Below are 21,343 nucleotides of genomic sequence, written 5' to 3' on the forward strand. Positions count from 1 at the left end.
TGCTGATTATATTCTCAAAATTCATAAAAATTGAGAGTTCCACTTCCATCAAATTCCTTGAAATAGAGTTCAAAATATTTCCATAGTAAACCAGGTTAAATGAACACTAGCACAAAAGTCCCCATCTAATAACCCAGCTACGGTCTAAGAAGCCTAGTTAAAGGTGCAAAAGAATTTGATTAGGTTTTTGTTCTAAAGGATGTACATTTTAAACCTCTAGACTGCAAATAACTCATTTAATTATATTGCCAGAGAGACACAGTAAAGAGCTTTTCCATTACTAAAGAGCATCATCTATGAAACAAAGAATGTTACCTGAAAGTCTGCCTTGGAAGCCTAGATTCACCTAGGGGAAGAAGCTGATGCTCTGCCTGAAGCAGTTGATCACCTTAAAACATTTTCATGCCCTGCAATTTGTTATTCGAATATTTCCAAGAACCTGAACAAAAAGAAAATCAGCTATCATGAAAATCATTTTCAAGATAAGTTCATCTTGAAAAATTGAAAAACTGTTTCTTCAACTTTTGAACAGAGCATCATCCTGTTTTTCTGGAAGCAGAGCTTCTAAGCTCAGGGGTTCATTGTGCATCTCACCACTCATCAGCCTTCTAAGGTCTTTTGTCAGTAACAACAACAAAAAGTGGTATTTCTGAATGTGTGGACATACTGGTAACAGCAAATGAAGAGTTGGCGCCAGGTCACTGACAAAAGCTGTATCAACATAAATTTAAATCAAATTATGAGTTCTCATTGAATCCAGAACCATAACTGATTTTAGAAGGCAGCTGTCATCCACGCTAATATAGTTACTTGTAGATCAGGCTTTATTTTCTTCTTATTTTAGCCCTTTCCTAGTTGTCTCTTTTGTCTCTCTTACACAAAGCAGCACAACTACAAATCCAGTCCTGTGATAAGTTACTGAGGTCTACGAGATTACCATAGCTTAATTTATAACACAGCAGTTAAACCACAGTCACTGACCATTTCTCTGCTCTTGGTCTATCAGATGCAAAGAGAATGCTATCTTTAACCTCAGTTGATGCGCAACAGTTAGTTACAGCTAAACCTAAGAGTGGCCTGTGCCTAAGCCTTATACATTTAGTGATAAAGTAGACACCTAACTGCCTATAGTGATAATTTTCTCTGCTAAGTACTGTGCATCCACAATTCAGTCCTAGAAGCTACCATAAAACCCTGGGCACTGTACAGCGCATGCTCTGGAAATGAGCAGCTTCCAAAATCTCTGGCCCACTCACGCATCATTAACTTTCCGAAGATCCTGAACACCACCACATACAACTACCTGAGTACTTGCTGAGCTCAAATTTTACTGCTTAAGATAATTTTAGGGACCTAAGAGAGAAGGTTGGGACACACTAGAATAAACGAAATGTTTTCTTAAGTTTGACATAGTCTTTTTAAGAATACTTACGATAGTCAGTGTTTCAGAAGGAAAGGGAAGGAAAAAAGGGATACTATGAGAAAAGGGGATGGGAAGAAGAAGGGACAAAAAGGCTGCATAGGTCATCAGTATGTTTTCATGCAAAAAGTTGCTTTCTTGTTTACCTCAAAATATAACTTTAAAAAGCAGTTTCACAGAAAAATTCTATAAATTATCCATTCAACTGTGCTATTTTAAATTGTATAAATAACAAGAGCATATACTTCATAGTTTCAAAGCAGCTATTTTAAGTTTCTGGGCTGTTTAAACATAGCAAAACTACATTAAAAATAAAAAGAATTTTCAATTTCTTTTCAAGTCAGCCCCTTCTCCACAATGTCCAAAATGCTCATCTCGGTTCTAACAACCACAGTCCTATGTTTCAGCCTTATGGGAATAAAGAATCATGTATGTCTCTTGAAATGAGGTTTAATGTTAAAAAACGTCAACTCAATAATCAGAGGAACATCAGCATGCTCCAGTATAATAAGCAGCCTAACAGTAAAACAAAGTTTGCTGAACTGTTCGCTTTCTTAAAAATCTGGAAGAGGGAACACTTCAGCAGTTTTTCAGCCTCAAGCTGCTGGTTGTTCAATGGCTCAAAAATCCTCTACAAAAAGTAACACACACAAAAAAATACCCATAAATAAAAGCAAAGCCCAAATCTTCCAATTATGACCCCAAGCCTGTTGCCAAGGTAATTCAAGAACCTACTTGAAAAAATGCCATGTAGGTCACTTCCTGATTAAATTCCCCTGTAGGTAAAGAATCAAACAATATTTTGTCACTGTGTTGCATCAGATAGTGTCTCTCCACAGCCTAGTTTGGACTGCTTCCTTCAGGATTTCCTCCCTTGCATCAATCTTTCTCTAACCCCCCCCCCCCAAGGAGCCTAATGAGACAGTAAACACAAATCTTATTGTTCTTCTGTTTAAAAAAAAAAAAAAGTTAGATGTCATGTGACTAGCTTAATCATGCAGCAAAGCTGATCACGAGTACATAAACACCTCTAAGCAAATCAAGGTCAGAGTTAAAGTAGGTCAGCTAAGTCTGCCAGGCTGGGGAGTTTGGACCTCTTTACACAAACACCGGCTTCAACTAAACCCCAGGCAAGATTCAACTACTTCCAGCATACGTTTATTTAAGAAGAAATGTAACAATTCATAATTTTGTGAATCAGAAATGTGTTGTATACTAAAAACTAATGCTTTTAGGTTTATTTCACAGTGATAGAGGAAAACTGTGGTGTGGCTTCCTTAAGAAATAATTGAGAAGACACTCATTGTCCTCATGCATAATGACTGAACTGAAAACAGATAGCTAAAGAAAGGAAATCTTTCTTCCCTTCACAGCCATATTCTATCTCAGATATTAATTTACACAATAAGGACTAGTAAGAAAGTGGAGATAAATAATCTTTATTCTTCTCTATCTACATTTCTGCAAGATGTGTTGTAGACATCTCCAGATGTGGGTGCATTCAATGAAAGTGGGAAATTTCTGCTCAGCAGTAGGACTGCAATATTCCTACATGGATTTCAAGACAGACACAGGCATGCAGAGGCATGGTTGCTAAAAGTGACAAGTAGTTCTTTTAATATCAGAATTCTTATTATGGAAAGCTCTGTAAAAAAAAAATCAAAGGAAGATCCCTAAAGCAAAGCAGTAATATTTTCCTTCGCCTCTAGCACTAAAGGAACAGCTGTCCGAATACTCCATATCTGTTCAATATATGGATATTGTTTTAATGGTACACTTTTATTCCTTGAACTTCCTGAAATTATTTGCAAGACTATTCCGTACTCCCAGAAGAGAAAATGTTATAGGCTAGTATCATCTCCTACGCAGATGTTTTAGATACAGTATCCATGGAGCATAGAACTAATTTTACCCCGCTTTGCTTGTTGTGGGCATCCTTTTACCAGTCACTCAACATCATGGTTACCAAACTTTGGCAGACCACAAGCCACATTTGAGTACTGGAACTCTTCCCTACCCAAGCACTCAGCAACAGCGGTGGCTCACACTTCCTCCCCATTCTCAACCACACACACAGCAACAGCGATCAGGCTGACTCCTGCATCTCTCGTGTTATCAGCCACTGCTTGCTACCAGACACCTTCACAACATGAGCTGCACAAGTACCCCTTTCTCTGTGGAAAGCAGAGGCACAGCCTTCAACTGCTGAAGTGACTTACTGTTCAAACAGCTGTTCCCTATCCTTCCTAAGAAAAAAGCAGCAGGCTAGAGGGAAGCAGCTCATGAATTCAAACCAGCCACAAAGCTACAAGCTGAATCATTTTGACTTGGGGGGGAGGGGAGGGAGTCCCCAACGAACAGAAGAAAAACTCCACAGGCACAAAGAATATCTTTCAGGTCTAGGAAGTCAATTTAAAGGCAGTTTCTCAATAGAGTGCCCACACATACTCCCCTGCCAAAAATCAGGTTTGTTCATCACCACTGCCTCTGAGAAAAGACAAAATACGTTATATCATGGGATGCTTTCCTACAGGAGCTTTCTAAACTCATGCAACACTAAGTGGTAATAGAGCCATAGGGCAATGTTCTCAACGTTATGCTGCTTAGAGAAGCAGTTAGACTTTTAGCTTAGGAGGTGCCTCTTCTTGCTTAAAAGGAAAACCACTTAAAAGTTTTTTTTTTCCCCTAGGTATTTTAGCAAAGAACTTTGCTTAAGCATAAGAATCATTTTAATTACCACTTATTTTAGGTTTTCAAAGAATCAATGTGCTAGCCTTCCATGATGAGATGATGAGCTTGTTTGAAGAAGGGAGAGCAGTGGATGTGGTTTACCTTGACTTTAGTAAAGATTCTGACACCCATAACATCCTCATAGATAAGCTGATGAGCTGCAGGTTGGATAAATGGTCAGTAATGTGGACTGAAAACTGGCTGAACTTCCATGCTGCAACAGCTCTGACTTGCAGCATGAAGTCTAGCTAGAGACCAGTAGCCAGTGGTGTACCCTAGGGGGCGATAGGAGGGCCAATCCTGTCAAACATTCCCATTAATGACTTGGATGATGGGAATGAGTGCGGCCTCAGGAAGTTCGCAGATTAAACAAAACAGAGGAGTGGCTGACAACCAGATGGTTATACTGCCATCCAGAGGGACCTCAACAGGCTGGAGAAAGGGGCAAAGAGGAATTTCATGAAGGTCAGGAAAGAGAAATGCAAAGTCCTGGGAAAGAATAACCCCATGTACAAGTACAGGGACTGGGCCAGCTGTAAAGTAGCTCTGCAGAAAAGGACCTGGGGTTGCTGGTGGACCACAAATTGGATATGAGCCTCACAGCAAAGAAGGCCAAAAGCCTTCTGTGCTGCATTCGGTAGAGTTTTGCCAGTAGTAGGGGGAAGGTGATCCTTTCCCTCTACCAAGCACTATGAGGCCACTTCTGGAGGCTTATGTCCAGGGTTGGGCTCTCCCAAGAGAGACATGGGCCTGCTGGAGTAAATCTCATGAACAGCCACAAAGCTTATAGAGGGATTGGTGCATTACTCATATGAGAAGAGGCTGAGAGAGCTTTGACTGTTCAGACACATGAAGAGAAGGCTTGGGGAATCTTACCAATATGTATAAATACCTGATGGGAGTGTGTAAAGAGAACTAGATGATCACATAGGCAAGCATCATCCAATTCTGACCTATCCTGGTGGTGATGACACTAATCCAATTCCACAGCACCTATAGAAAGGTTGGCAGGGAGATCATCTAGTCCAATATTCCTGCTCAAAGCAGGGTCAGCTACAGCAGGTTCCCCAGGTCAAGTGGGGTTCTTAGTATCTCCACAGACTTCACAACCTCCCTGGGCAACCTGTTCCAATGTTTGGTCATTTCTTATGTTCTCCCTTTGTACTCTTCCATCATGTATTTATACACATTGATAAAATCCCCCTAGGCTTTCTCAAAATTCAACAGTCCCAGTTCTCTCTGCCTCTCCTCAGAGGAGAGAGGCTCTGATCTAAATCCACAACCTTCTTGTCCTGGGGAGCCCAGCACTGCACATAGCACTCCAGATGTGGCCTCACCAGTACTCAGTAGAGGGGAAGGATCACCTCCCTCAACTTGCTAGCAATGCTTTAATGCAGAACAGAAGCTAATGCAACCCAATGTAGTACAGAAGGCTGCTGGCTGCCTTTGCCACCAGGGCACATTGTTGGCTCATATTCAGCTTTTTGTCCACCAGGAACCCCAATTCTCTGCAGAGCTACTTCACAGCTGGTCAGTCCCAGTCTGTACTGGTACCCGGGGTTATTCCTCAGGGCAGGACTCTGCATTTCTCTTTCCTGACCTTCATGAAGTTCCTTCTTTGCCCCTTTCTCCAGCCTATTGAGGTCCCTCTGAATGGCAGTACAATCATCTGGTTGTTAACCACTCCTCCCTATTTTGTGTTGTCTGCATTTATAACAAGCAAGACCTAGCATGTTCTTCTCTGTGAAGCAGAGAAATGCTTGTTTTGAAGGTGAGTCCTGCAGATAGAGATTACAGACTATCTTGGGGGGGGGGGGGGGGGGATGGGGGAGAAGAACTGGAACAAAACCAAACCCCATCCATGCCCCTTCAAGGAATCAAATCTATTGAGTCTAAAAGGAGGTTGTCCACAGTATAGATGAGGTACTTCCCTTCCTAGTAGGGCAGGGATATACATCACTAGTGATATAGTGAAGTGTAGCATAACATTCTACTGAATGGTCACCAAGTTTGGAGACTCTATCATTATCAGAGGTAGCATCCTAACCTACCTTTCAACTCTCAACCACAGGAGATGTCATTTCCTCCCGTGTCTCAAAGGAATCTTTCTGCCAACATATTTCAGTGAATCTCAGCTAAGAGAATGTTTCAAAGCTTGCTAGTTCATAAACCTTATTGAAAGCTATACTAAGTATAAACTCTCCTTCAGTCAGACTCCTTGGCCTCTGATCCTTTGATGTAAGCTCATGTTGTCCCCTTTAAACACTTCCTTTGGGGTAGCCATCAAAAGGAAAGCTCACATGGAAACCAATCAAACCTTTGAGAAAGGGTGGTGATAGACACTCCTGTAAATTAGTAGCAAGATGCTGCTGTTAAGGGAACTTGGCTTGTTTTAATAACCAACCCACCAATTCACTTTAAGTTCAGACATTGCTTCTACAGGAATAAAAATGGACCGGTGCTCCTTGGAAGATATGGTTTCAGAGGATTTCTGCAGCACACTTAAAGAGGGATGTTACCAACACATAAAGCAAACCTGTAGCCTCTACACAGGCCTCAAAGCAACAAGTATTGGTCCTACAGTCACTAAATACTGGGTATAATGATACCAATGATCAAATAAACTATTAAGTTCAGTCACAGTGGCCAGAACTACAGTAATCAATACCAATGTCTTAGCTGAGACAACAGGGACAAGTGGATGCTGCCTCAGAGTTGTTGCAAGCATTTCACTGAGAGGCTTATCACATTTTATACACACACTAAGACCCCCACCCCACCAGTATTCTAGAAATAGATTTTCATTTTTTAATCTCAAAAGTCAATGAAATGGAAATTTTAAGGAGGTTTTACAAAAAAGTAAAGCTGTCAATAAAAGCCAATCTCCTACAAAGAGTAGGAAAAATTAAACAGAGGTAAACCTATATATAAGTAAGTATCAATGCAAAATCCATTCTCAATTAGCACACTTCTTGACTTTGGATATATTACTTGACACAGTCCAGGTGATCAAAAATTGCCAGTTTGATAAAACAGAGAGAATAAAATTACTTATCTGAGAACAGTTGCTTTCAGAAGAAAAGTGAACTTTGATATTAGAAGGGTTTTCACTATTCATAAAATGTTACTTTAAGACAGGGGTATAGACATTTTGTTCAGCGTAGCACCCTAAAGTTTCTGTAAGTTACAGAAGACAATAGTTATATTAAGAAATAGGGAACACCAATGATAAATACTGGTAAAGTTAGTTCACAGAAATGTATATGTTAAGATGTAGTATTTAATATTCATTTATTCCAATCCCTCAGAAGAGTGTTCCTTCCTATGCATTCGGAAAAAGTATTAAGTTTTCAACATTACAAAAAACCCACCTGAATAACACTTAAAATTAATAGAAAAAAGAAGCTTTAAGTCCTGTGGCTATACACCAAATTCTACTCTTGACATCAAAATTCTTTATTCTATTACAAACACTGACCCCTATACAGTCCAAGTAGGAAAAGCTACTCCCTGAATTATAAGCTCAGTTTGGTTGTCAAACTGAGTTTCCAAGCCAGGTCCAGCCTCCAGTGAGTGAAGCCTGCACTATTTTACAACCATAGAATGAAATCTTTATCAACTCCAAGCCATCCAAAATATTTTTTTGGGGGGTGGGGGAGGGGGGGGAAGGAGAGGAAGCGGGGGGGTAGAGAGGGGAATAAAAGACTGAGGGAAAGCTACCCTACTAGATGGGCAGATCTATTATCCGTAATTAAATGTGCCTTAAGTAACAATCTAACTAAATATATTGTTGACTTCCATAGCCACTTATGTACTTCAGTGTGCTTTGATTGGAAGCCTTAAACAGATCTCTCAACTGAGGATTCAGTGGTTTTGTGAAGTCTCCCAAAGTTTAAGTACTGCTCTTAATCTGTCAAAGTAATATATCTTGTCTTGTGCAGCATTCAGTAAACTTCAAAGCAGAACTTACAAGAAAACTCCTTAAGAGAACTGTATACTATCCAGAATAACAGACATTTCCAGAACAGGAGAAGCATAGAAGATAACCAGATAATCTACTTAACTCATTCCTCCCATTTACACAAATAGTAGAAATTTACAAATCAGTGCATCTTTAACTGGGAATACCTACCTTCTGCATGTGCAGTCAAAAAGAAGTAGCTTTCTATTCCAAGAGTTCATCTTACTCCTATCTATGAGCACTGCTTATTGCAGGCATATCCTTTAGATACAGGCTTTAAAATTACATCCTCATCCTTCAGTTACCCAAACTGGATAAGCTAAGTTTCATACAGTTTAATATATGTCATCTAATTTAGGGCTTAGTAAGAATCCTGAAGCCTGATTGTTCATTGCAAACTTATTATCATGATGAGTTCTGGACAAGTTGAAATTTTCCATACCATGGCTAAGTGAAGCTCCAATATTCTCACAGTTGGCAAACATTCTTCCTGCAGTTCTTCATCTCCAAAGCTGCCTTTAAATGGTGGGAAGGCAAGTTCCTCTCATCAAGTTGTAAGAAATGTGCCTTCTAGAATGCATGAGTTACCAGTCTCATAAAATACTTCCGTGTTTCAAAGGTAGAAGTTGTATTTCAGATACCTCTCTAATACTTACCCCATCTGATCTTCTATTGTAACATACCATGAAATCCATTCTAGGATTTCTTCCTCAAGCTTACAACTTCTGTTTGCTCTTTAATATATTTTGCAATAGGATGTTTTGATTTAAAGATTTCAAGTGAGAATAAGCTCAAGTCAACATTTTTTTTCTTAATGACAAAGCACTATTTTTGCACTGCAAGTTGGCTACCCCAGCTTCCAGCTACTGAATTTGCTATGTGCTTTTGTAAGGTTTCAAAACATCAGTTAGAAATTCTTTTCTTAATTATTTTGAATTCCTTCTCTCCTCCTCATACTGGAGAATTGTAGGCATCAAAACTAGACATTGCATTCAAGCACTGATGTGACTAATCCCGCTTAAGTAATATGTCCTCACTTGACTTTTCTTGTTTTTGCATTCAAGGATATTTTAGCCATTTTTTAAGTCATATGACAACAAACTTAACTGCATTTGGCCTGTGTGAGATCCTTCTTTCAGAGGTCTGTTGCCAAACAAATTAAAACAACTAATAAAAAATAACAGTTCAAAACCAAAAAGTTTATATATTCAGGGAAGAGAGCTGAGAAACAAGAGTGCAAAAAACATCATTAAGAGTGTAGACATGGGTTATATTTATACCTTTTATTTCCAGCTTTTACACAGTTCCTTTGGTCCTCCTAAATTCCATCTCTGCCTGGAAGAAACTGCCTCTGCTCTCAGCACACTCTGCCAGTCTCCTTGCCAGTCTGACAAAGAGAAGTTGACAGGCTGTCAGCTTTCCTTTGATCCTAAAGTTATATCTTGGGGAAAACCAAGATATTCTCAGCTTGCCTGAAACAAAGCTGGAGATATTCCCCAATAAAATGCTTCTCCATTGTTTCCTCCAGCATGTGCATCTCTTTTCTCTCACTGATTTAAGAATTCCTAATTTTTGCAAAAAGTTAAAAGCTGTCAAACACATATGCATCAGATCCATATGAACATCAATATTTCTTCCCTCAAACCATCTCAGAACTATGTTAAAGGCTCAGTTTCATTATTGTTCTCCCACCCACTACATCACTGTATTTTAGATAAAGGTATCACAGCTTTTTGTTTAGTACGAGTAGGTTACTGCAAAAACAAAAAGAGAAGAACATGCAGAAGAACATACAGTGACAGTATACCCACTGTATTTCTTAGTTAGTATGTGTAAACAGAAAATTACAAGTTACAATTTTCATTTCCTGACTTTCAACTTCAAGAAGGTAAAAATCCCCACTTATGCAAGTGGATTCAGCTTCTAGTCTTTCAAATCTGCATCTGGAGTCCTTTTGATTTCTGGGAAGCAACAATAAACTTCTCATTTATGTTAATGAATGTTAACACCTTGATTTCCTACAGTCATACTATTTGCCAGTGACTACCCAAATCAAGCTGGTAAAAACTGAGGCACTGCAACAATTCAGTAGTTGCACATTTTCCATTAAACATACTAAGCAACACACAAACATCAAATAAAGTTACCGCATGCTATTTTCACTACTGTTCAATACTTCAAAAAATAGTATCTTTCCCACTTTTTAAATGAATGATCTACTGCTAACACTGAGAAAGGCAGCATTTTGAAATGATGACAGCTCATGCTGCTGCATTATCTGCTACTCTGCTCTTCAGAATGATTGACTTCAAGCAGTTATGAACCACAGCAATAGTAAACACAGTGAGAACTAGGGCAAGTTCCCAACCCTTCCCTAGGACAGCACAAATACTGATACAGTGCATTATAAGCAGAATTGCCGTAGCTGAAAACTACTCATTCAGCTATCCAACAAACAGCAGTGCTTGCTCTGGCACAGAACAGGAGAGCTTCTTCAAGACTTGGATCATACTTCTGTTGTTTTGAAATGACCATGCAACCAGAAAGACAATTAAAAGTAATCCTTTAACAGGACATTCAAAAGAAAGGTAAAAGTGTCAACATACCATATGCTGAATGCATAAGTGACTTATACGTCTGGCTTCTTCTGCCTCTGCATAGTTTATCTGAGTTAGGAAGAAAAACAAAAAAATAGCCAGTGCTGAGATTTCTGTGCAAGGCAGTATATCTACATGGTAAGCCCAGAGTAGTCCATGAGGCACGTTTCACTAAAGTCAGCATCTAGTAAATTTCACTTCTTTGAATGTTGTAATTTATGAAGTCTAAGTAAGGCAGTGGGGTAAATCAAGTGATAATTCAGGCAGAAACCATGCAGAATATTTCCTGTCCTTCATGTTTATGCCCAGAGTAGTAAGTGCCTTGATAAAAACCTTTATGTCTTGGAAAGAGTCCTATTTGTGTAGCTCAGGAAAAGCATGATACACTTAAATCTCACAGCAAAGTTTCATAGAATATCTGATATAACATTTTACAGACATCATCTGATATAACATTTGAATGGCCTTTTCCTTCTCTTCACTGTTACCCTTCCCCCAGATTTTCCTTCTAGTACTCTGGCACAGACTTCCCACAGGATCCATGGCCTGTCTGCACAGTGTGTCAAGTCAACTTGCTCATCAGGCTAAATACTAACTTGACAGAAAGCACAGTCTTCTGTGGAACTAGCAAACTGTCTTGCAGAAAGGTCAGATGATAACTCTGAACTAGCACAAACAAGGGGATGAGATTGCCAGAAGGTGGGAAGCAGCAGAACTATCCCCTTCACCCCTTCAACAGCAGTGGGGATAGAATATGCCTGCTGCATCCTTTAATTGCATGTGCAGAGCAAAAATTGTTTTCCAGCTTATTCAGCCTAGCATGATTTATTTTCATACGTAAATTCCTGTGCTAAGCACAGGTTTGTGTAAAGCAAGGTATGCTGAAACCTTTATACTGAGTGAACATCTGCACTGTGACATTTATTCTTTTGTGAATGACAAGTTAAGAATTTACAAATATGCTACTGGAGGCTTCACATCCTCTCTGTATTTGTTGCTTTAGCAGTAGTAGAAACTTACCTTCTTAAGAAAGCCCTACAGCAATAGGAAAGCTCTTGACAGAAATGGCTCATGAACCACATTCCTCTTCTGTGCATTTATACATTAATGCTGATGTTGACAAGAACTAAATTTGCAAGCCTGTGACATTCAGCAGTCATCTGGATTATTGCATCTGGATGCAAGTCTTCACATTCATTTTTTTTTTTCAGACAGCATTTTAAATTTCTGTTTTCTATTTTAATAGGAATAGAATTGTTTTAATTTAACAATCATGTTTGAATGTCTACTTTTACATTATAATTGGAACTGTGTTTTAAAATTGCTGTTGTATTTAGAACAAAGACTCACATTTCCAAATTAAAATGTCCATTCACAGAGACAGAATAATGATCAGGAAACAATGAGAATTCACTTAATAGGGCCTTATGTTATGCAGGCATCTTAACTATTACAATAAATGAAAATTAAATACAGCAGGTGAGTAAGAATTGAGTGTCACATGCACAAAACCAGATCAAAAACCCTTCCCATGCCATACATGTGAAATAGGAAGAAAACTTTTTCTGGGGAGGAAAATAACCCCCCTACAAAAAACAGTCTTTTGGTAAAACTCAAGTCTACGTTTTTTGCGATTGCTCATTTGGTTCAAAAATCTGCCCACACAGCAACCCCGTCGCCCCTCCATGACAACAACGCAGAGAAAGCAGACATTAACTGCTGCAAGGAAAAGTTCTTCCAACTCATTGTTCTATTCTGAAGTTGAACATTCCATGACCTGCATAGTCTGATCCCAAAGGACCTGTGATCACCAGACAGTTCACATTCCTCCACAGAAAGTTTAAGCAGGTTTAGAAGATCCTTTTTCTGCAAGTAACAGACTCGTGACAGATGTTAATAATGTAGCCCCTTAGTTACCACTTACAAATACTAATAATTATTTACACATCATGAACAGTACTGAGGATTTGGATATCATCCAACAAGTCCACAGCAATTCAGATTATTAGAAAATGGAAAGTTTTCCAATTTCACTCAACGGAATAAGATACGCAATCGCTTCTGTATGAGGAACAATTAGGTAAGCTAATATACTTTAGCCAAGAAAACAGACAATATCCTAGTCTATAAAATTATCAAATGTCACAGTAAGGACTGAGAAGTATTGTTCTCTTTCAGTGTTAGAGTTAAGGACATTAAAAAAAAAAAGTGCAGCCAGTAGGAGCCACGTTGAAGACAGCATCTCTTCCCACTACAGATGATAGGTCTTGGAACTCCCTACCAAATAACATGAAGGCTAGAAGTTTGTGGTTTCAAAAGAGATAGGACCAGTTCATGGAAAGGAATTTTGTTAAGGATTACCATATATGACTCGTGAAGACCCTGAGCTGAAGATAACTAGAGGCCAGTGTGAGAGGGCAACTGTCTGCTTTCATCTTGCTCTTCCCTAGGCAGTCACTGATGTACTCTCCAGGAACTGGGTCTTCACTCTGGCAGGGAATGATCATTCTTACCTTCTTTCAACATTAGCAAGAGAACACTATCTCAGTTTAAGTATTCAAGGAAAACTGCTACTTACAGAAGTATCATACATACTTTCAAGAATATCCATAGTGAAAGGGTAAAGTATACAACATCCTCAAAAAAACCCTTCTAGGAAACTTTAGGTTTAAGTCATCTAACCTGCAGTCATCAGCATAGCTTCAACTAACAGAAGATGGAAAGTTTCAACTCAACACATGTTAAACTGAGTTTAGCAAAGCCATCATTAAAGCCTACCTTATCAGAAAAACTGGCTTAGTACAGAATTTATTAGAATTTGTATAAATCCTAAGATAGGATCTATACATTAGCTAACAAGTGCCATCATAAGTGGAATTTAAAATCTGATTCAGACATCTAAATTTCCTATGCACTACCTCAAAATTACAGCAGAGAGTAGGGAACTAAGAAAAAAAATCAATGCAGGAGGCACAAACTTGCTATCAGCAAGCATTTAGGATTGGAGTCCAATCCTTTACCAGGCTAATGAGTGCAGAATCTCTCCACTCACTTGAAATCTACAGCCTACAGTACTAATTGAACTTTGGTATCATTGAGCACTGCTCACAATTCTCTTTTTAAAAGAGATCAAAGGAGGCAGCAAGCAGGGAAACTATTACTGAACAACATACAGGAGAAAAAAATGAAACAGGCAAACAGCTTTACAGTAGCACAGAAGAGAATCCCTTCTTTCAGGGGATCATATACTAATCCCTAGAGATAAATATTTCTACTTTTTTTCAGAGTCCTACTTTTCTGCAATGTTCATTTTGGAAAATGATCTCTAGACTCTAATTCATTATTTTGCCATGACATTACTAGAGAAACAAGAACAGCTCTGTTACTAACTACTACCACTTTTGTATATATTTTTGCTTCATTACCTCATCTGGTGTTCTACTGAAACGTTTAAAGATATTTGCTAAAGCTGGTTCATCTGGCTTCAAGGGTTCTGTCTCCTCTTCCGAATGTATCAGTTCCTTGACTCTAGATGTACAAGCTTAGGTATTCAATAAATTCTGAAACAACAAAATATTTAGTCTGAATAAATTAACAAATATAAAACTTTTTTCATTATCCTTATGTTAAAACACTACACATTTGTTTTCCTGAAAATACAAATCAGCTCTTCTAGTTGTTTCCCCTCCCCTCTTTTCACTTCCTTTAAGTATCAGTGCTTTAAATTTTGCTCTTATCCAAATCCCTGGTATGGAAACTTGATTCTCCTATTTCAAAACAGAAGTGTTGCACTTTGCTCCCACTGGTTAGTGATATTATAGTCCAAATGCGGAGTTTTCTTTGTCTTTTAGTATTGATGAACAAAACTAAAGATATGCCATTTTACCTATCTTTGACCTAAAACAGATTTGATCATCTCTTTGATTTTTAAGCTTCCTAAAGTTTTTAATAAGTTTTGAAGAAGAGTTACAAGAATCTTCATAGATGGTCCCCTTCTCTCTGTCATAAGCCTTTCTAGCTCTCCTTCACAGTCTGGTTAAATCTGTTTATGCCCCCTCCCCAACCTGCTTTCTACTGCTTAAGCATATAGCAGCTTAGAAGAAAACATACATTTTTTATCTTAATACTGATAGAAGATTCTTTCAGATTTGTTCCCATGTATGACCATGTATACTCAACTCCTATGCAGCAGAAGACAAAACAACCTCAACTACTATTTTGTACAACAAAGTAATAAGCTGTAATTCAGGCCAAAGTTTATTTCAGAAAGATGTCCTGAATGAACTGATAGGTTGCAAGAACCTACTAACCTAGCATTTCTATTCCAGAGCTTAGTTCCACTTGTTCAAAATAGTCACCTTTTCTAGTCTGAATTTGAGCAAGTCACTGATCAGCTACTGAGCCTCATTTTATTTACTCCATCAGGTCACTAACTTAAGGATGAAATCATCCAACTGTTTTTCCCTTCCTTTAACTACACTTGGTTGCATTTCTTTGATTTCTCACTGTGAGGTTGTTTTTCCAAATCAAAGTTCATCCCTTGACCCATTTTCAATTTTCTATAAAAATCTTTTGAACTACAGGAAAGTATCCAAGTTCTAACATAACTAACATCATATACAGACTAAAGTTCCTTCACATCCAGATTGACATTTCTTGTTCACAAAGCCAGAAATTCACTTGCTCATCTTTTTGTAACACTGCACTGGAAACAGCTAGTCAATAAAATTCTCCTGCCCTCAGTCATTTCAAACTTTGCTTTCTAAGAGAGCCTTTAATTTGTAAATATGACATACAGATATATGGCTGTCTAGAAGCTAGCTAGAAACAGCATGTATATTTCTTGAGTAAGACCTTACCAAGCAACATAGGCTGTTGCACCATTACCTTGCATCACTTGGCCCTTTCATTAATTAGGGTATCTTCCTCTATCATACAATTGATAAAAATACTGAAGAGCTTTACATCAAGGACAAACCCAGGTGGAAATCACCAGAAGCAATGCTACTGACTACTCCTTGCTTAGGATTGTGAGGAGTATGAATGGGGCTACATGGATTTTCTACACTACAGCATAGACTTCTCTTTACATGATTCACACGAGAAATCTCTTAGATTTTCAACTTCTCATCTAATAAGAAAATGCTTTTTTTTTGCTCAGTGTCTGATTCCAAGACATGTTAACTGCCCAGTCTCATCTGTCAGTTGTGCACATGTAGCATTGGCCACTACCTTATTTCAGTGAACTGATTCAGAGATCCAAAACAGATTATACCAACCTCATTAAAAAAAGTTTTCTGTACATTTGAGTCTACAGTAAGGTGATCCAGGGAGGCTCATTTATCAACACCTGCATTAGAACAAATCAGATCTCTAATGCGGGCTTTCTTGATTGTACTTCAATACATGTGTGCTACTCAATATGCAGGCAAGCTTGGTTTACGAAACCTGTTATTCTAAATTAGAATTACACATTAGAAAGATCAAAATACAACTGTACTGGGAAATTGGTGTTTATAGACTGAAAAGTGAGAATGAGAAAACTACCAGAACAAGAAAAAAAAACAACAATACAGGATGCCAATAGCTGCAGCTGACACAGCTTTTAAGAATGGAAGACAATGATTAGATCAGATGCAGAAATGATTCTGATGAGTACACTTTTGGAAGTTTGTATGGAAAATACAGAGCTACATCATAAAGAGTGGTTTAAGAGAAAGTTGCATACTCTTGCCAAATATCCAGCCAAATGACATACAGGGAGGAGTTAAAAAGGACATGCTGTGTTGTATTTGAAGGTGGAGACCTATAGCACAACACTGCAACATGCTATTTTGCTTGCCAGAAAGCAAAATTAGAGTTAACTGTATTTATCCCTACTGTTTCTTCTTTAAAGTAGAAATCTGCTAGCCCATCAAGAGTCTTGCAGAAGTTGAAAAGCCATGAAAGCTCCTTTCTCTACTTTCTGTGTTTTTCCAAAATCCACTTGCTAGCCACTTCTACAGATAAGCCTCAGAATTTACACCAACATCATTTTCTGACCCAGTCACCAACACATCATCATTCCAAAACATCACCACAAGAAAACCCCCACACACGCAAACAAAACACTCACGAAACTGAGATAAAAGGATAACAAAAAGGTACACACCAATCATTTCCAGAGGAGTTAGGCAAGTAAGGGGGGAAAGTAGACTGCAGCATATATATATAAGTCAGATAATTAAGAGACCAGTTACTAAACTTTGAGGTCAAAAAAAAAAAAGAAAGAAAAAAAAAAGAGGAAGAAGAAGAAGAATGGAAGAGTATTTCTCACTAACAAGTTTTAGAAAACACTATCTTTCCCCCACCACCACCACAAGGGACTCCATCACCCCAGTATGTTTAGGGTCACAGGGGAGTAGTAAGCCACAGAACTATCCTAAAACTGGAAGTCAGGTGACAGACAGTATTTGTTTAAAAAAAAAAAAAAAAAAAAAAAATGGATCTGAAAGCAGTGACAACAGAACTACATTACAAAAGTTTTACAGCACTCCATGAATGAATTCAGAGTTTCAACCACCTGCCTGAACACATCCTGTTCTAAAAGGCACATTTGTCTGAACAGTACCTAGAATTCTCCTAGATTAAATTCAGCATTCAAGGGGAGACCTCAAAAGCCTTGGAAGGCTGGATAATAATCAGAGACATTCATTCAGAGACAGAAGATCTCCAATACTTCATAATGCTAATTATGACTCCAATGAGATACCAACAGGCACTCTTTCCTCACTGTTTTGTTGCATGAAGGGTTTTTTGTCCTGCTTCTCTTAGAGATGTACAAATATTTGGTCCTCATTAATATAATATGTTCTAGGGGAAAAAAATAGTCATGAATTTATTTTAAGTCAAAGGAACAGATTCTCTTGAAGCTTTTCTTACTTTTCATTTATATTCCATATAAAAAGATGATTGAGTAATTCTTAAAAAAAAAAAAAAAAAAAAAAGCGTATATATCACAGCCACACAGAAAATGGATTTTCAGGCCATTAAAGACATGGAAACCTCTATTTCATAGCTCCAGAGATAAAAGTTAAAAGTTGTTTATTTCCTTGGCTTCTGGACACCTATGTCAAAAATAGTTTGTTACTTTTATGCAGATTCACAGAAAAAAAAAAGACCTAACAGAGCCTATCCAAAAATATTCTGTCATATATACTCTTCTCCCAAACTGAGGTTGCAGTGTAACATACTTAAAACAGCACTGCTACTGAAATGTAGTCCTCACACTCACTGCTTCTCCCACCTCTCCTTTAGGGCTACTCATTCTGTGAGCTGCCATTGTGCTGTTTCCCAACATACATAAGCACAAGTGTTTATGAAGCCACAAAGTGTACGTTACTGCCCTAGACGGTAGCATTTTCCACATGCATCACTGAAAGACTCAAAAAAATCGTAGATCAAACTAGAATTCTGGGAGGGACACAGAGAACCTGCATGCTGGCATCAGCTATATACACTTCTCAGTTTGTTCTAAGCCGATAACGTGATCACCTCTACCAGGAACAGCAGAGAATGCCGAATGTCAGTTTCTAGTTATACATTAATTTTGGAAACTCTTGTATATCTTTGATTTATTTAATGGTATTTTGTCCAGATTATTTCTTCAAAAGACTCTGACATGCTGTATAAACATCTAAAGAAAGACAAAATTGAGGTAGCTATTCTACAAGTGAAACATGTTAACAAAATAAAGACTTAAAAAAAAGAGAGAGAGAACTTTACTCATTTAAAAAGGAGTAGAACTTCCCTTTATTTTGAGCAGGTAGAGTTCTGGCAAATTGCAACAGCCTACTCATTCAAAGTTCTCTTCCCTCCCCCCCCCACCCCGATCTTATGCTTGATGATGACAACAGCATTATAACAGCAGGAATAAAGAACTAGTCCATCTAGGAAGATAAAACTGGCATTTGTTATGAATAGTCTCATGGCAAAGTTAAAGAAATTAGGACAGAAGTCATTCAACAACCAATAGCCAAATACAGTAATTGAGAACTCCATACTGCCAACTAGGATATCTCAAACAGACTATTAGATTTTTAATGCTACGATACAGAAACATCCATCTTTCTTCAGACTTCTGCCCAGTCAGATGGGTTGACCAAGCTACACATCACTCAGATATGAAGAGGTAGGGATAGGGGGGAACACACCATATAAAGTCCTAGAAATTCCAACTTAGAAGTCCAGCATAGCTCACTAAACTCACTCCTTCCATCTCTCTCATTAAAAACAGAAATATACAGTTGCAGAACTTTCACCTTTAAAATACAAATAACTTGTGGTATCTGGACCCTAAATGCAAGGTAAGCATTTAACACAACCAACAGGCACTGTTGTCATTCTATAATTATCCAGAGAGCTCTTCCAACAAGTTTAATGTTTTTATGTGACAGAAATCACTGGACTGACTTGACAGGTTTCTAAATAAAATGAAATATTCATCACCTAGTCTGGTTATAGCAGCCAAAGAGTATTTTCAAATACAAGAAAGAGGAAAAACCTTAAGTATACAATACTATTTATAATTAAGAAACTTTCCAAGCTCCTGTATAACTTCTAGTATTAAGATACTGCTCTCCACACTTGAAAACGTCACTGTGAGAGTGCTGTAACGGACACAATTTCCTAATTTTATGTAAGATGTCACTAAAAGATTAAACATTGCTTAAATATTGTCATTTTAAATAAAGGCTCTGTAAATGTAAATTTATGACAGCACTTGACATCATAAAGCTTCAATTTGATTTTAAAAATTAAGATGTTGAGTTTTTAAAAACTCATTTAATTCATTTCATCTATAACAAACCAATCTGTAAACCCAAAGCCACATTATAGCCTTGGTAATAATACATATTGGGAAAGGCAACACGGGAATAAGTATTTTCTCAAAGATTCCTACTGGTTCTCATCTGAGAGCCTAAGAAGAGTGAGCTGCATTTGAACTGGGAGAGGAAAAGTCTTTTGATATGCAGTCAGCCAGGACAAGGGCAGTGGTAAATACCTACTGTACAGCTCTATAAGGAGCAGCGCAACACATCTTTCCAGGATGAGTGGGCATGCATGCATGTTACAGCTTGAAGCCTAGTTTATATCCCTGAAAAATGACTAGGCTATTCAAGTCTATTGGCAAAACAAATAGTGCCTAAAAAAAGTCATAGTATAGCTAACACACCAACAAGCAAACTGTAAGAGAAAGCCTGAATCTCAGAAGAGTTATGCCCCAGAATAAAGGGCAAAATCAAAGCAGAACTCAATTCACAGCCATTCCGCTGTACCTTTCAACAAAATTACAAGGCATATATGCAACAGGAGTGATAAAAGTTCTTTTACTTCTTAAAATATATTTTTACTTCAAATTGGAACAAAAGTTTGAACAGAAGTCTTAAGTTTTATAAGGTTTCAAGGAAAAAAGAACATATATAAAGAAATCAATTCACAATAAACTAAGAAAGAAATTTCCAAAAAGAATTAAAAGTTTTTCCTCCTGCTTTTCTATGAAGTAACTTTGTCTCCTTACTTCACAGTTCCTCTATTAATATTCTGCACTACAACATTACTTAACGATTTATACCAAACTTTGACATTTTTTTTTTTTTAAACTAGAGAAGGGAAAGCCACCTCTAAGGAAATTTCCAAGATAAACAGCATATCAGATTAAGAATCATATTCATTTCTGAAGTCTCCAATAGTCTTATTTCATTCCCTCTCCAGAAATTATATCATCTTTAAACAGGCAAGACTACTTTGCAGTTTTCTGAGTAGTCTTATATCAGGAGTACTTCAGATCTTTAAAATACATGATTTCCATTAGCTTAAAGTATTTTTAGCTGACGCAAAGTAATTATAGCAAAGAGTTGCAATGGAATAAGCATATATGATTTATTACAAAATGACTTCCTATTAGTGACTTGAAAGATGTGATGCTAATACACACTGCTTAGAAACTGCCAAACACATCCTTCCCACTGATACAGCAAATGCTCACTAGGATATACACTTTCATTGTAGCTGTATCAAGTGAGGATCATTAAGGATTTAACAACATGTTCACTATTTCCTTTACACAAGCTGCAACTAAATTGCTTGTCTGTGCAAAATAAAGCCTACTAATGTTGCAAGGAAAACACTGCCAAAAGAAATGTTAAAAAAAAAAAACACCCTGAACTGCTTACATTCATTTGAATGGGTTTCTTTAAAAGTTAGTAGAGAACATCAACAACTTAGCCCATGAGAAACGTGGCATGTTATTTCACCATTTAATTCCTGTGAATTTTATTTCCTGCTCTGTAAGTATCCTGCTGGCACTATTCCTACAAAGGAACAACCTAGTAAACTACAGCATGGCTTCTGCTCAGGGTCACAAGTTCCGACACCAACAGCTGACGTAGAAGTGTCTGACATCGGAGACACTGAATAACAGCTTCTCAAATGGCAGAAGACTGAAAAGGTTACAAATTCTGCAAGCATTGGCTAAGAAATATCTTTCTGCAACTGCAAGGGAGAAAATATGATCTGAACACAGACGAGAAAGATGAATACTTGCAGGCATTAAAGAGGGTGAGAGGGGGAAGCAGGGATGGTCCTTCATTGCAC

The 21,343-nt window shown here is 37.8% G+C and overlaps 1 protein-coding gene across 8 annotated transcripts in view; it reads right to left on the reverse strand.

The window, feature by feature from the left end:
* Positions 1-21,343, reverse strand: part of BMAL1 (basic helix-loop-helix ARNT like 1) — a 51,509-nt gene that overhangs the window by 25,892 nt on the left and 4,274 nt on the right. For 2 of the 8 annotated variants that reach the window (XM_062575832.1, XM_062575830.1), the window contains exons 1-2: positions 14,134-14,206; positions 10,718-10,777 (exon numbers count right to left, since the gene is read on the reverse strand). The exons of 2 other annotated variants lie outside the window; for them this stretch is intronic. In XM_062575832.1, the coding sequence (XP_062431816.1) occupies positions 10,718-10,733 (16 nt within the window). In that variant the 5' untranslated portion in view covers positions 10,734-10,777; positions 14,134-14,206. Of the gene's footprint in view, positions 1-315; positions 440-10,717; positions 10,778-11,728; positions 11,817-14,133; positions 14,269-21,343 lie in introns of those variants that run through there. 4 more of the 8 variants (XM_062575831.1, XM_062575833.1, XM_062575835.1 and 1 more) reach the window with 4 other exon arrangements.

This window comes from Rhea pennata, chromosome 5, assembly GCF_028389875.1.
Source record: "Rhea pennata isolate bPtePen1 chromosome 5, bPtePen1.pri, whole genome shotgun sequence".
Lineage (NCBI taxonomy): Eukaryota > Metazoa > Chordata > Aves > Rheiformes > Rheidae > Rhea > Rhea pennata.